Source organism: Brassica napus, chromosome C5 (assembly GCF_020379485.1).
Source record: "Brassica napus cultivar Da-Ae chromosome C5, Da-Ae, whole genome shotgun sequence".
Classification (NCBI taxonomy): domain Eukaryota; kingdom Viridiplantae; phylum Streptophyta; class Magnoliopsida; order Brassicales; family Brassicaceae; genus Brassica; species Brassica napus.
The window spans coordinates 42,442,451-42,456,880 of record NC_063448.1 but is presented as its reverse complement, the minus strand read 5'-3'; the positions used below and the strand labels follow the sequence as shown (position 1 = coordinate 42,456,880).

Here is a 14,430-nt window from a genome sequence, read left to right as displayed (position 1 = left end):
TTATAATTGGTTTTTAATTAATGTAAACTAGTATTGAACCCATGCTACCTATGAAACTAATCTTTTTTTTTTGTCAAAAAAAACTAATCTTTTTTTTTTTACCAAATTTTAATTATATACAACTAAAAACATAATGTATGATTTAATTTTGATTGATCAGAAAGTTAAGCTATATATAAGAAAAATTAACTTACTTATCACTAATTAAACACAAACATACTATATAAAATAAAGTTAGATTTGTTTAAATATTTTTACATTAATTTTAATTAGCTTGTTTGATATAAATATTAGTTTGAAGCTTTCATGTTTTCCTTCTTTATGCTTTTTTCTTTCAATATAATTTTCGAATTTTGACCTCGCATTTTATGTTTCTTTGGCTAATTACATTTAGTAATTCTTTTAGTATCTCCATTTACAAACAAAACTAATATTATAAATTCACAGCAGGCATAACTAAACATGAAAGAAGAGTAAATACTTTAGTTGACATATAATTTGAAAACATAGTAAAAGAATTATACATATATAAATAGATATTCACACATTATACCGAAGAACACACTAACAGATGAAAGAGAAACATTATAGCAGATAACAAATACCTATAGATTAGTTCAAACTTTAGCTGTTCAAAACAGATAACACGAAGAGGAAGCAAGCGTCGTAGCTCCAATTTATCTCTCTAACTCAAAGAAAAGTAAGTTTTGATCTCTTTTTATTCGGCAGTTCTGCTCCTAAAGACGGAGAAAAAGCTCTTATTTTGTTTTTGATCGATTGGTTGTTTGTTTATCCAATAGATATAAGAGTATTAAAAAGTATATGATCGTGGATAAAAAAGATCATGGGTAGTGTAGTGGGTTTTTGATAAACTGTTTTTTTTCAACGGTTTTTGATAAACTGTTATACGGTTGCTTTTTTATTTTTCTAAATTATTATTTGTTTTAATTAATTAATTTTTAATTTTGTAAATAATTATTACGTGGCAGAATATGATTGGCCAACTAACTTGTGATTTAGTATGTAAGAGATATTCAAATATATCATATTAACTAATTCTCTAAGTGGTTATACTATGACTTATTAATGGTAGATAAAAACAGGACCCTAAATTAATAGATTAGATTTTTAGAATATTTCCAAAAAAATTATCGGATTCTGAAATATTTTTTTAAAAAAATAATTTGAAAACTGATTTGAGGAAATTTTTTGAATTTTGAATAAGTTTTTTTTTTTCTGAAAAAGTTATTTTTATTATTTATTATTTATTTATATCTATATATGTTTAGAGTAAATGTATAATTATCCTTTTTAGTAATTTTTTGATTATTTTTCCGTTATGTGTGTCAAAAAACATTTATTGGCTCATTTTAAAGAGTTGTCCATACTTTTAAAAAAAATTATACATGTTACAATTAAATAATGACAATTCTCTCAAATAGTTTTTTTTTTTAAGTTTTTGTCATAAAAATTGCATTCAAGAAAAAAAAAAAGACCAAAATAGCTATTTTTTATTTTGAAAATTTTAATATTTATTTTTCATTTTTTAAAATTTGAAACCTTATCCCCAAAACTCCATCCTTTAAATCTAAACCATAAAGTCTAGATTAGTTAACCTTAGGGTAAAAATGTATTTTGATAATTTAATAAAATTTATTTTAGTTATTTTCTTCGTTGAGAGCTATTTTTGTGATAAAAACTTAAAAAATGTTATCGGGAATTTCTCGTTAAATAATTGCTATGTCTTATCTGTCAAAAAAACATGTCATTTTTTTTTGTTAAAAATGAATATGGTAATTAGTAATGTTTAGGGGGTTACATTTTAACACACACAAAATAATATTATACAGAAGTTTCGATATTTGCAATCCGGAACACAAAATTCGAAATATTTCCTTAAAAACGATTCAGAGATATTTTGATTCAAAATCCGTCGAGACTTCCGATTCCCTCTCGCGCCCTTCTCCCGTCATCATCTTCCCAACGTCTCTACTCTTTCTAACTCACAGCAATGGAGGAAACGGAAACCGAATCGCAGGTATATCCGATTATATTATCTGATTTTGCTGTTCGTCTCTCCCGAGAATACGGATGTTATGTCGTTTTGATATCTAGCTTTCGCCAATTTACGATTTCGAAGATTCAAAATCTGTTCCGGCTTCGATTTACGCCGATCTCGATTGTAAAGAGCTTGACGAAACCCTAGCTGCTCCTCTTTGAAGTTTGAACCTAGATTAGCCTAATCGGAACTAGTGAGAGTCTAATCGTTGCGTCTGAGTTGAAAAGTTTGCAGATCATCAGAATCATTCATACTTACAATCTGCTTATTTCAATTGCAATGCAGGTTTATATGGCTTGCATTCAGCACGGTCGTCGGTTAGTAATTTAACTTCACATTCTTGTTTGACATGAATATTATTGTGAAAATATGCTAAGAGACTTAACAATTTGTCAATTACATCTGAGTGAATGCTTATGTAATCCATTGGCTTCTTTCGTTAGCTGGTTATCAGATGGAGAAACTCATATTTAGCTTACAAAATCTGTTTTTTTTTCCCCAGAGTTGGAGTTTCGTACTACGACTGTAGTGTACGCCAGCTTCATGTGCTTGAATTTTGGGAGGAAGATTGCTCTGATTTTACTCTGATCAATATGGGTATAGATTTTCAATACGATATGAAATTGAATCTTTACATATTGTAGTTGCCTGCATGCAATTTCATATACTGGTCTATCACATTTTTAATGGAAAGTTTGAGTCAAGGAGGTTCTTGATTTTCAGCTACTTTTCTGCAGTTTTTGTTCTGCTACACTTGTCCTCTGGTCTCATTAGGTATTTGTTCGCTTCATTTGTGTTGGTTGTATTTCTTCAGTCAAATATCAAGCGAAGCCATTGGTCATTTACACAAGCACCAAAAGTGAAGATTCCTTTGTATCCGCTCTGCACAAGAGTGGTATGGGGCCATCTATTTTCTGTGATTATACGGGCCCTGTAATTTATGGTCTTGCATAATTATTTGATTCTACAGATGGAACTGACGAGGATTCCACGGTGAAGCTGGTAAAGAGCTCAACATTCAGCTACGAGCAAGCGTGGCACAGGTAAAGAAAGCGTAATCAGCTCCACTTATTTGCGGTGGTTTCGGTTAGTCAGATGACATGATGAATGTAGTAGGAAACTGGTTCCTGCAGTTCTAGTCGTAATAGCTTACCTGACTCATAATATCTGCTATTTTAAAGTGATTGTTACCCCAATATTTTGTAGGCTTGTATATCTTCGAGTAACAGGAATGGATGAAGGGCTAAACATCAAAGAACGGGTTTGTTATGTAAGTTACCTCAAGGAAATGTTACTTTTAACTATGGATTCTCTTTAGTCTCATTGTATAACGTGCTAGTATAGAGCTTATTGATACTTTTGATGCCAAAATGAAAACAGTTTGGCATCGTCAGTAATTTTTCTGTGTAAAGCAAAGCAAAGCTATCTGTTGGTCTTCCTACTAATTTAGCAGTTGATAAAATGATTCATTTATTATTGTATGATGTTTCTTCATTATCTTGTAACTTGCAGCTGAGTTCAATGATGGATGTAGGCAGTGAAGTCCAAGTTCGTGTTAGTGGGGGTCTTCTTGCCATATTAGAAAGCGAACGAATTGTAGATACCCTGGAACAAAACGAATCTGGGACAGCGTCAATTGCAATTGACTCAGTCATGGAAGTACCATTGTATCCTCCAATGTTTCTGTTCTGTTTATTTTTGTCTTGGTGAAAATATTTTCTAAATTTTTGGGATGGTAGTGCTGCCTCAAAATCCTTGACAAATGCTTCAATAGGAACAAGTTTCTTAAACTTGATGCAGCTGCTCACGAGGCACTACAGATATTTCAAACAGATAAACATCCAAGCCATATGGGCATTGGCAGGGCAAAAGAAGGGTAAATGGCTAAATGGTTCAACTGTTAAATGTTATATCTATTTTCTTCTTCTCTGCCTTATGAATGATCTTCACTGATTCTTTGAAATGAAGGTTCTCGGTGTTTGGCATGATGAATAAGGTTTGCTTTCCTTGCATTGGGCATTCTAGTTGTTACTGCTTGTATATATGATTTAACTTACCTGGCCTATTTCAGTGTGCCACACCAATGGGTAGACGGCTTTTAAGGTAATAAATCTGAATGATAGGTATATTAAACTCTCCTGCAGCTAGTGATATGATGTAATCTTAAGGTATCAGTTTCATTCTCTCTATTTTCAGAAGCTGGTTTATGAGGCCAATTCTGGATCTTGAAGTGTTAGACCGTCGTCTCAATGCTGTATCCTTTTTCCTTCGCCTTATGCCAAGTAGACTAGGAGTTGGCAATCAGTAAGAAAGAAGAGAAACCAATGGACAAAATTTGAAGTCTGCTTTCTGAAGCCTTATCAGCATAAAAAACCCCAATCATCATTTGTTCTGAATGACAAATAATGTTTTCGGTTGCTTACTAAGAAGTTTCTCTTGACTGTATGAGATTACCTTTTTCATATCTTCTATAGAGCTGATGACATCTTTGCGGGATACACTGAAATCTGTGAAGGACATATCCCATTTGCTCAAGGTAAGAAGGTACCATTGTTCTGTATTTAAAATATTTTCGTGGTAGGCTGGTAGCATGCTTATTTGCTTTAGTCGTAAGAGCCTGTGAAGCAGATTCTTGAATTAGAAGCTGATGGCACAGAGAATATATTCCATAATTGTTAATATGTTGGCAGAATCAGTGTTCTCTTTGCATGCCATGTGTGAACTTGTATACCGATTATGTAGATTCTTTCTTGTACACATTTGATTTTGCTAAATATCTCATTCTTATGTGAAAACAAGAAATTCAACTCCCCGACGTCCTTGTGTACCAGTAATGATTGGACAGCTTTTATGAAGGTAATTGTTTCACTATACGATCATCTTCCATATCTCCTCTCATTTATTGCTTGCAGGCCTTTCTTATATTTTTTTCCTTCACTACACTCCAACTACTCTATTCATTAGTTTCTTTTAAAAATGGTTTCTGTAACTAGATTTCCTATGAAGTCTTTTCGGGCAGATCCTAGCTGAAATTTCGATTGAATCCTACAAAAATAGTTTCAGAAGCTAATGCCCTCTTTTGTGTGCATTAGAGTATAGGTGCGCTCTTGCGCGTGAATAAGATATTTGAAGTTGGAGTCTCAGAAAGTCTCCGAGAGCATATGAGACGCTTCAACTTAGACATTATTGAGAAGGTTGCTAATATTTCTCATAACCAAACAGCTTATGAAGCTTCAAATGCTATTTTCTCATTCGTTTATTCAATTGCGTGGTTGTTTTTCTAAGTTCTATTGCCATGTTGCAGGCTGGCTTATGTATCAGCACAGAGCTAGATCATGTATATGAACTGGTCAGTTGGTTGTTTTCTGCCTCTCTCATTCCATTATAATCCGTAGTGTCTTCTTCAAAAGAGCATATCTTAACATCTCTCTTTTCCTTTCCTTGGAGAATTACAACCTTTATAAAATGATTATCTTGTTTAAAAATGGGGAATGAGACCATCTATATGAAACATTTAAAAGTGGCAAAAATTCTTAAACGTCTCAATTCAAAGTTACTCAGAAGTTGGATATTCGTTTAAACAAATTCAGCAGGCCTCTGAGTGAGAGATGCGTAGGATATGTATAACAATCATGGACTTACTTCCGCAGGTACTTGGAGTCATTGATGTAACTAGATGCAAAGAGAAGGGTTATCAAACATTGGTTAAAGATGGATTCTGTGCTGAGGTTACTATAAAAAATTGTTTTCGTTCAGGCTGTCATATCTCTAATTTTTCTTTCAAGTAATTCATTTCTTGTTTTACCAGTTGGATGAGCTGAGGCAAATATACGAGGAGTTGCCGGAGTTCCTGCAAGAGGTTATTTCTATGTGATAATTTCTCCTAATTGATAACTGAAGTAAACGTGTCGTTTGGATGATTCCGTTTTCTCACAGGTTTCATCGATGGAGTTTGAACACTTACCTCATCTGCATAAGGAGAATCTCCCTCCTTGTATTGTCTATATTCAACAAATTGGTGGGTCTGAAGTTTCACGATTTAGTTTTCACATAAGTTCTATACAGTGTTATATACTTAAATGTTTAGCTAGAAAGATTTTCTAAACATAATTGCCTTTTACGAATTAGAATCACTGATTCCTAACAAAAGTGAGATACAGTTGCACACTTGGAACCATAATGCCCTGGGATTATCAGTTCAACTATGTGACTTATGCTTCTAGATTGCTGCGTAGCATTTCAATTTGTGATGTGTATTTAAGAAATCATGACCATGCGTCTTTATCCACACTTGGATAACGATTCATTCCTTTATGTAAATGAAATATAACTTTTCCGTCGATTTACCTGTTCTGCAGGGTACCTCATGTGTATTTTTGGAGAAAAACTTGAAGAAATTGCACTTGATAGGATTAAAGAATTTGAATTTTCAGTACGTTGTGTTTGTGTTAAAATATTTCGAAATTTATAGTTTGGACGCTATGCATAGCATAACTTATTTAACCTACAAATCTCTCTTGTAAGTAGTTCTCTGATCTGGATGGGGAGACTCATCGATTCTTTTATCATACTCCAAAGACAAGAGAGTTAGACAACGTGCTTGGAGATATCTACCACAAAATTTTAGGTATGCTCTTCGTGCAGGTTAATTGTTTACATGGCACAGTGCTTCTTGCGTAAGATGATGTATTCTTTTTAACAAAAAAATGTTGACAGATATGGAGAGAGCTATTATAAGGGACTTGCTATCGCACACACTTTTGTTCTCGGCACACCTGTTGAAGGCAGTTAATTTTGTTGCAGAACTTGATTGGTAATCAATACATTCCAAAAGCTACAGATATCCCATTTCATTATTAGCCTCTCCTACTCTCCTCGTAGAGAAATATAACACTTTTTCACAGTAACTGATTGGCTGCTCATGAGTAATGACTAATTACCATTTATTCTTCTTGGCATTTGTAGCATTTTATCGTTGGCTTGTGTAGCCCATCAGAATAACTACGTAAGGCCTGTTCTGACAATGGAATCATTGCTTGATATTCGGAATGGAAGGTGAAGTTACCTCTTTTAGCTGCATTTACGTCTTATTGTTGCATATATACATAAACTCCTAACAAAAACTTGTATCGGTTAATATCTATACTGGAGGGCAGGCATGTTTTGCAGGAAATGGCAGTGGATACATTTATCCCCAACGATACTGAAATAAATGATAACGGTGAGCTGATTGCTGATTAAATTGTTTGAATAACTTGTTAACTAGTCTGTGTTCATCACCTGATTGCAAGCGTTTCCTGCTTCAGGTCGAATTCATATCATTACCGGTCCTAATTACTCAGGAAAGAGCATATATGTGAAGCAGGTCGGCTTTACTTTTGTTTCTCTTCTTCCAATGAATGTGTATATCATCTCCATGAATTGACAACTAAAGTCGATGATTCTTTCTTTCTGGCTTGCTATTTCTAGGTGGCTTTAATTGTTTTCCTATCTCATATTGGAAGCTTTGTACCAGCAGATGCTGCAACTGTTGGTTTAACTGACAGGTTGAACGTCCTGGATTCTTTCACCCTTCTAGAATCTCTTTTTAAAGGTATATCCGTCCTTGCTAAGATCAGTCGTACAATAACAGGATCTTTTGTGCAATGGGAAGCAAGTTCATGACCGCGGAGCAATCTACATTTATGATTGATCTACATCAAGTGGGAATGATGCTAAGGTATCTCTGAACTGCCTCTATCTTAGCTTTATTCCAAGCTACTGATAGGAACTCGTGAGCCGGTCTTAGTCACTTTTATCAGTTAGTGACTTCTTGTTCACGAGCTCTGTTATTCTAAAGTTCATGGGTCATGATCATATTTCTACTGATTGTGATTGGCTTGCATTCTCCAGGCAGGCAACTTCAAGATCTCTGTGTCTCTTGGACGAGTTTGGTAAAGGCACTCTTACAGAAGGTTTGTTGTCTGTTTATGGACTTACCTGCTCTCTGCTTTGCACTTAAAGGCACGTGTTTGTGAAAAACTCCTGCCTTACATAAACTCGTACAGATGGTATTGGCTTGCTTGGTGGGACAATTAGTCACTTTGCTTCATGTAATGAGCCACCAAGGGTATAGCGTTCTCTTGTCTGTCTTTCCATAATACCTTATATATTCTCTGACAACCCTCAAGTAGCATGTTACATGACATGGATTATTGCTGCATGCTTCCAGGTTCTAGTATGCACCCACTTGACTGAACTACTTGACGAGAGCTGCTTGCCCGTTGTATGTACTCCGAACCAACATTCTCAAATTTCGAGTTTCTATTATTGCAGTATCCGTAAAGATTCCTGATTTTTTCTTTTACTCCAGTCTGAGAAGATACGATTCTACACAATGAGCGTTCTGAGGCCAGATACAGAATCTGCAAACATGGAAGAAATTGTCTTTCTTTATCGGTACGAAGTCTCGACTAGCAATCTACCTAAACTGTCTACATTATCAAGACTTCACGTCATTGTTTAAGGAAATGGTCTTGACGCAGGTTAATCCCGGGACAAACGCTGCTGAGTTACGGTAAGCATTTTAATTCTTTGCATCATTGTCTACATACGATAATGCAAACACCAAATGACATCAACCTATTTATGTAATGCAGGTCTACATTGTGCACTACTCGCTGGTACATTTTTATATAATCAATTAATGGCAATATCGTTGGGATCTATTTACTAATGTTGATTAAAAAGTAACAGAATAAATTTCACTGTTTATTGATTCGCAAGGTGTCCCAGAGGAAGTGGTGAAGAGAGCAGCCATCGTGTTGGACATCTTTGAGAGTAACAACAACGTGGATAAACTTAACCTTGACAACATATCGTTTCAAGATCAAGCATTCAAGGTCTTTTTGCTACTCTCACTTACACATACTTACCCCTTGTCTCATCTGTCCTCATGGCTTTACCAAACTTCTTACCGCACGGAATGAAACTGGCAGGATGCTGTTGACAAGTTTATGGAGTTTGATATCAGTAAAGGTGATATCCGTGCTTTCTTTGAAGACATGTTCACTTCTTAAACTAGTCTCCATAAGGTTGCATCTCTTACTTACGAAAGCTAATTACCAAGATGGATATGCTGATTTCTAAGAATAAACTTAATTCATCATCAAAATTATTTGTTTTAAAAGAGCAACGACACAAAGAAAAAGCAATACAGGAAGACATTCTTGAATCTAATTAGAAACCAGTTCTACTAAAACAACCAAAATGAACCGATGGCAGGGAGAAAATCCTAATAACCAAATATATATCACATGTTTTTTTCTAGATCTATCAAACTCATGTACACTTTTAACAAACAGAAATGCATACCCATCAGTGTGGTAGACAAACGTGTTATAAAAAAAGTGAAATAAAGATTTCGAACGTATCAACTATATTATTGTTTCCTTTTTTGTATTTGTTTTTGGTTTTCAAATACTGGTCGACGTTTTGTCTGTGATATGATCTTTTTTTGTTTTATCTTCTTTGCGTATAAGCTAAGGATTTTCCTTTTGTCATTTGCTCATCTTGACCACATCTTGGTCTCACCACCCACTTTACCGGTTTTACTTTTTCTTTAACTTTCCTTTTTATATCATTTAGCTTTCTTTGATTTTTCTTTTGTTAGTAATGGTTTCACGATTTTAGTCGGCAAACAAAAAAAAAATGCTTTCACGATATGAATTAGTGTGTTCAAAATCATCACATTCACACGAGATACAGTGAGGGCAGTTTGGTCATATAGACATCCGTTTCTTCTCCCCGCGTAGATTTACTAAAAATTCCATATCTCCCTTCCCCACTGAATCTGAAAGCAGCTCCTCGCAGAGATGGAAAGAACGCTGCTTGTGACCTTCTCTTTGATACTCTTTGCTTCTGTGGCGGCAGATGACTATGTCCGACCAAAGCCTCGTCAAGCCTTGCAGTTTCCATGGAAACAAAAATCCACTTCTCAACCCGAGCAGGTAACTTAGGCTCCCCCCTAGGGCTCGTTCCTCTGTTTTTCTTCTGATCTGATCCGTTTCTGTGAAACCCATGTTTCTTCTTGTCTTATCTCTGTCTGTTCTTCTTCTGCATGTGGGTCTACACTTGTTTTTTCTCCGCAAAATCCGATCTTTTTTCCAAATTTAAGCAAAATATAAATTAAAAAAATCCGATTTTGGGTTAATAATTCTCTTATTCCATAATCCCATTTAATCGTGTTCTGCTTTGCCAAGATCTTTACTATTGCTGATCATGAAGACAAAACTGTTGTCTGAAAGCAGTTAGAGAGTTCGATGATACAATTGATAATGAACATCATAGGTTCTGTTTCTTATGCTTGCAGGTGCATATCTCATTGGCCGGAGACAAACACATGCGAGTGAGTTGGGTCACCAACGACAAATCTTCCCCTTCCTTTGTTGAATACGGAACATCGCCAGGGAAATACTCTTTTCTCGGTCAAGGAGAGAGCACCTCTTACAGCTACATATTCTACAGATCAGGGAAGATACACCATGCCGTCATCGGCCCATTGGAACCGGACACCGTTTACTATTACCGTTGCGGTGGAGGAGGACCTGAGTTTCATCTCAAAACACCACCATCTCGGTTCCCGATCACTTTCGCAGTGGCTGGTGATCTTGGTCAAACCGGTTGGACCAAGTCGACGCTAGATCATATCGACCAATGCAAATACGAAGTGCATCTGCTTCCCGGTGATCTTTCTTATGCCGACTATATGCAGCACAAGTGGGACACGTTTGGAGAGCTGGTTCAGCCTCTGGCGAGTGTGAGGCCCTGGATGGTGACTCAGGGGAACCATGAGAAAGAGAATATTCCCTTTGTGGTGGATGAGTTTGTGTCGTATAACTCGAGGTGGAAGATGCCGTATGCGGAGAGTGGATCAAATTCGAATCTTTATTACTCTTTTGAGGTTGCTGGTGTACACGTGATCATGCTTGGCTCATACACTGATTGTGATCGGTACTCAGATCAGTACAATTGGTTAAAGGTAAGAACTTTTACTTATGATCCATTTGTTATGTGTATCTTTCTTTATTACCACACTAGGTTGAAGCAGTTAGCAAAATGTTACAAATCAAACTGTTTTGTCATTTTAGCTTCTTAGGTTCTGCTGTTACTGTTTTGTTGTATTAATAAGTACTATCAACCGCTTATGTTACATTGCATTCTTGTTGTGTATGATACGTGTAGGGTGATCTCGCAAAGGTGGACCGAGAAAGGACTCCGTGGCTAATAGCCTTGTTCCATGTGCCGTGGTATAACAGTAACGATGCCCATCAAAATGAAGGCGATGGGATGATGGCTGAAATGGAGCCTTTGCTTTATGCGAGCGGGGTTGATATTGTATTCACTGGTCATGTTCATGCTTATGAACGCACGGTAAGATAAAAAAAAAATGTGTTACCTTCTCTTATGAGTCTTAACAGAAAAAGTATATGTCAGCTTGTCTTCTTGTTTCCGTATGCTTCGACAGAAACGTGTCAACAATGGTAAATCAGATCCATGTGGTCCTGTGCATATAACTATAGGAGATGGAGGAAACAGAGAAGGACTAGCTCGCAAGTAATTCCTCAAACTTATTACTTCTGTCTTTTTATCGAACTTATTTTTCTATGTTATAAGTAAATTTTTTTTTTTTTTTAAATTCTGATGTGTCCATGCTAAATCTGCTTCATCTTAGTTGTCTGAATTTTGTTGAGCTAATTTAACAGATTATCTACCAGGACCTAATCACACTTTTGAATGTCTTTGTCATATGATGAAAGCAGTTGATACTTATTTTAAAGAGTATCATGTTTTTTTCGCTTTCAGGTATAAAGATCCGTCACCAGAGTGGTCAGTCTTCAGGGAAGCAAGCTTTGGACATGGCGAACTTCAGATGGTGAATTCAACCCATGCGCATTGGACCTGGCATAGGAACGATGATGATGAGCCAACAAAATCTGATGAGGTTTGGTTAACATCCCTTGTGAACTCAGGATGTTGGACGGAGAAGAAATGGAATGAAAACCTCAGGAAAATACTCATGGAACCTTGATGGATATCCCATTAAGTGAGCGTTGGTTGCAGTAAAAAATAGTCCGAAGTATATATATAAAAACCTACAAGGTGGTTGTGTTAGCAATAGGTGTGTTAGACTATTATTGGCCACACCATAGTAGAAAACTTTCACAAGCTGCATATAATTCGTGGTTCCAACTTTGAAATTTTGTAAGCTTGCACTTTGTTGTGATGTGTATGTGTTGTATTGTTCTCTGATTAATTGCATGCTATTTTTATCTTTATATGTTTTATATCTAACGTTCTTCTCCAATGTAGACGATATGGTCTCAGTGACTGTAAGTACTTTTCAAGACTAAAAGATAACTTCTTTGAAGGAATGCCAAAGATATAAGCTCATATGGTGTTTCTTTACTAAAGCTTTGAAACAATGCCAATGTTAAAAGCTCATATGGTGTTTACTAAAATGAAAAAGAACCATAAATTGTTGTTGTGTGTTTCGGATTAATTAGAGTTTATACTAATTTTGGATCTCAATATAAATATAAACTAGATTTTGACCCGCGCTTTAAAAACGCGGGATTTAATTCTTCTGTAAATATTTTGTAGTCTATAAATTTTATATTATATTATGATTTATGAATTATTATTACTATTTTAAATTTTTATGAAAAGAAATATAGATGTTTTCATGATGTATTTTATATTATAGTATGATTTTTATTTACCATATATTGAATCAATTTTCTATAATATTATAAATTTTTAAAACTTACGATTTGAACCATGTATTAATTTGTTTTTGATGTTTGTCTGTCTTTTAAGATAATCAATAAATTCCTAAATATCCAACATGATTATATATGAGATATATTGTGAGATATGAGCATTAATAGGAGAAGGTAGGTTTAGTTAATGTCGTGTGTTAGTTTTAGAAAATTCTGGTTTTGTAATTAATTAGGAAAATCGTGTTCAAATATTTTCCAAGATTTTTTAGGTAAATTTAATTGCAGTGGCATTAGATTGTAAATATTTAGGGTTAATTCAAATTTGTACTTCTGTTTTAATAGATTATATATAATTAATAAAAAAATTTCAAAAGTTCTAGAGTCACAAATTTTAGGGGCTGTTATTGGTTTACAATTTAAAGAGTTTTGATGATTTTGGAAAATAAATATTTTACTGAATTTAAAAAGAGTTTTAGTGATATTTAAATTTCTTAGATTATTTTTTTAAAATTTTTTGTAGATTATTACTGATTCTTTAACTAAAAATAATTATAATTTTTTCAAAGTTTATCTTCAAGTATATTATTAGACTGTGTTGTTTTGTTTTATAAAATCTTGTTCTGGGATTTTCTAATGTTGCTTCACCATCATCAACTGGTAATAAGGTTTTGGATCGTTCACAAATTTTTTTGATAATTATAAATCTTTTGGTAATTAAAGAAACAGATTTTGGAGGTAACAGACTGCAATTTTTTTACTGAAGAAAACATAGATATAAGAACGTGATAGAATTTGAGGAATGAATTATTGAGAGAGAGATGTAAAAATGGAGACGTTTTTGCTAAAGTTTATACGAGAATAGAAGCTTCGTGAGATGTGTGATGTGTGTTTAGGGTAGTTTAGGAATTAGGAGTATAGATAAAAACAATTCACCTCGGAAGATTTGAGAATGAGAGTTGAATTACACATTTTATTATAATAATTCAATTTAATAAATAAAATCCTTTGAGAATACATGGTCAGTGTGCAATATAAGTAAATACTTTGATAATAGATTTTATGAAGAAAAACTTGAAAAATCCATAAACCAATAACCACATATTATAAGGGATTGGCAAAATCAGTATTTTTCAAAAAAAAATTGAATAACACAAGACTTTTATTGACTTTGTAAAATTCTGAATCTAATAACACTAGATTTTAACATAATTTTGAAAAGTCTTGATTGAATAACACTAGAATCATTTAAAAATATAAATCTTTATAACTCTTTACAAATAAATAATCCAATAACACTCCGTTAGACTTGTCAAAGAATTTAAATGGCGCCACTTCTCAAATAATAATCCTTTTCAACCAAATTTTCATCTTCATCCGCAACAACAAGACTTAACACTTTCACACAAACAATTCATCTAACTACATACTATGCGAATCGCGGACACACCACTAGTAAGAAAATACTAAAGACTCACGAAGAACTCCACTTTGGTAACGAGGAAAATTGATGTTCTATGAACATCTCACTAGCTTATCATCTATTGATTAGGGTTGAATCCTTATAAATATTATTTTATTGCAAATGGTTCCTTGTCTATTTGTGATCAAGAA

At 34.3% G+C, this 14,430-nt stretch overlaps 2 protein-coding genes across 2 annotated transcripts; both read left to right on the top strand.

Annotated features, from left to right (window-relative positions):
• Window positions 1-1,606: 1,606 nt before the first annotated feature.
• LOC106377583 (DNA mismatch repair protein MSH5-like) lies at window positions 1,607-9,227 on the top strand. The gene is made up of 34 exons (XM_013817857.3): window positions 1,607-2,038; window positions 2,345-2,376; window positions 2,562-2,656; window positions 2,874-2,954; window positions 3,030-3,102; window positions 3,266-3,329; window positions 3,572-3,726; window positions 3,834-3,935; window positions 4,028-4,055; window positions 4,131-4,162; window positions 4,256-4,313; window positions 4,509-4,595; window positions 4,859-4,915; window positions 5,152-5,253; window positions 5,364-5,408; window positions 5,710-5,787; window positions 5,868-5,918; window positions 5,996-6,077; window positions 6,418-6,491; window positions 6,587-6,686; window positions 6,776-6,872; window positions 7,025-7,114; window positions 7,216-7,280; window positions 7,366-7,424; window positions 7,529-7,605; window positions 7,692-7,778; window positions 7,952-8,013; window positions 8,107-8,168; window positions 8,271-8,324; window positions 8,412-8,497; window positions 8,584-8,615; window positions 8,698-8,721; window positions 8,825-8,940; window positions 9,037-9,227. Exons 1-34 carry the CDS (start codon window positions 2,012-2,014, stop codon window positions 9,115-9,117), a joined length of 2,415 nt encoding a protein of 804 aa, XP_013673311.1. The 5' UTR covers window positions 1,607-2,011; the 3' UTR covers window positions 9,118-9,227.
• Window positions 9,228-9,694: 467 nt separating this feature from the next.
• Window positions 9,695-12,375, top strand: LOC106377584 (purple acid phosphatase 18). The gene is made up of 5 exons (XM_013817858.3): window positions 9,695-10,047; window positions 10,410-11,078; window positions 11,282-11,470; window positions 11,565-11,653; window positions 11,903-12,375. Exons 1-5 carry the CDS (start codon window positions 9,913-9,915, stop codon window positions 12,126-12,128), a joined length of 1,308 nt encoding a protein of 435 aa, XP_013673312.1. The 5' UTR covers window positions 9,695-9,912; the 3' UTR covers window positions 12,129-12,375.
• The last annotated feature ends 2,055 nt before the right edge of the window (window positions 12,376-14,430 follow it).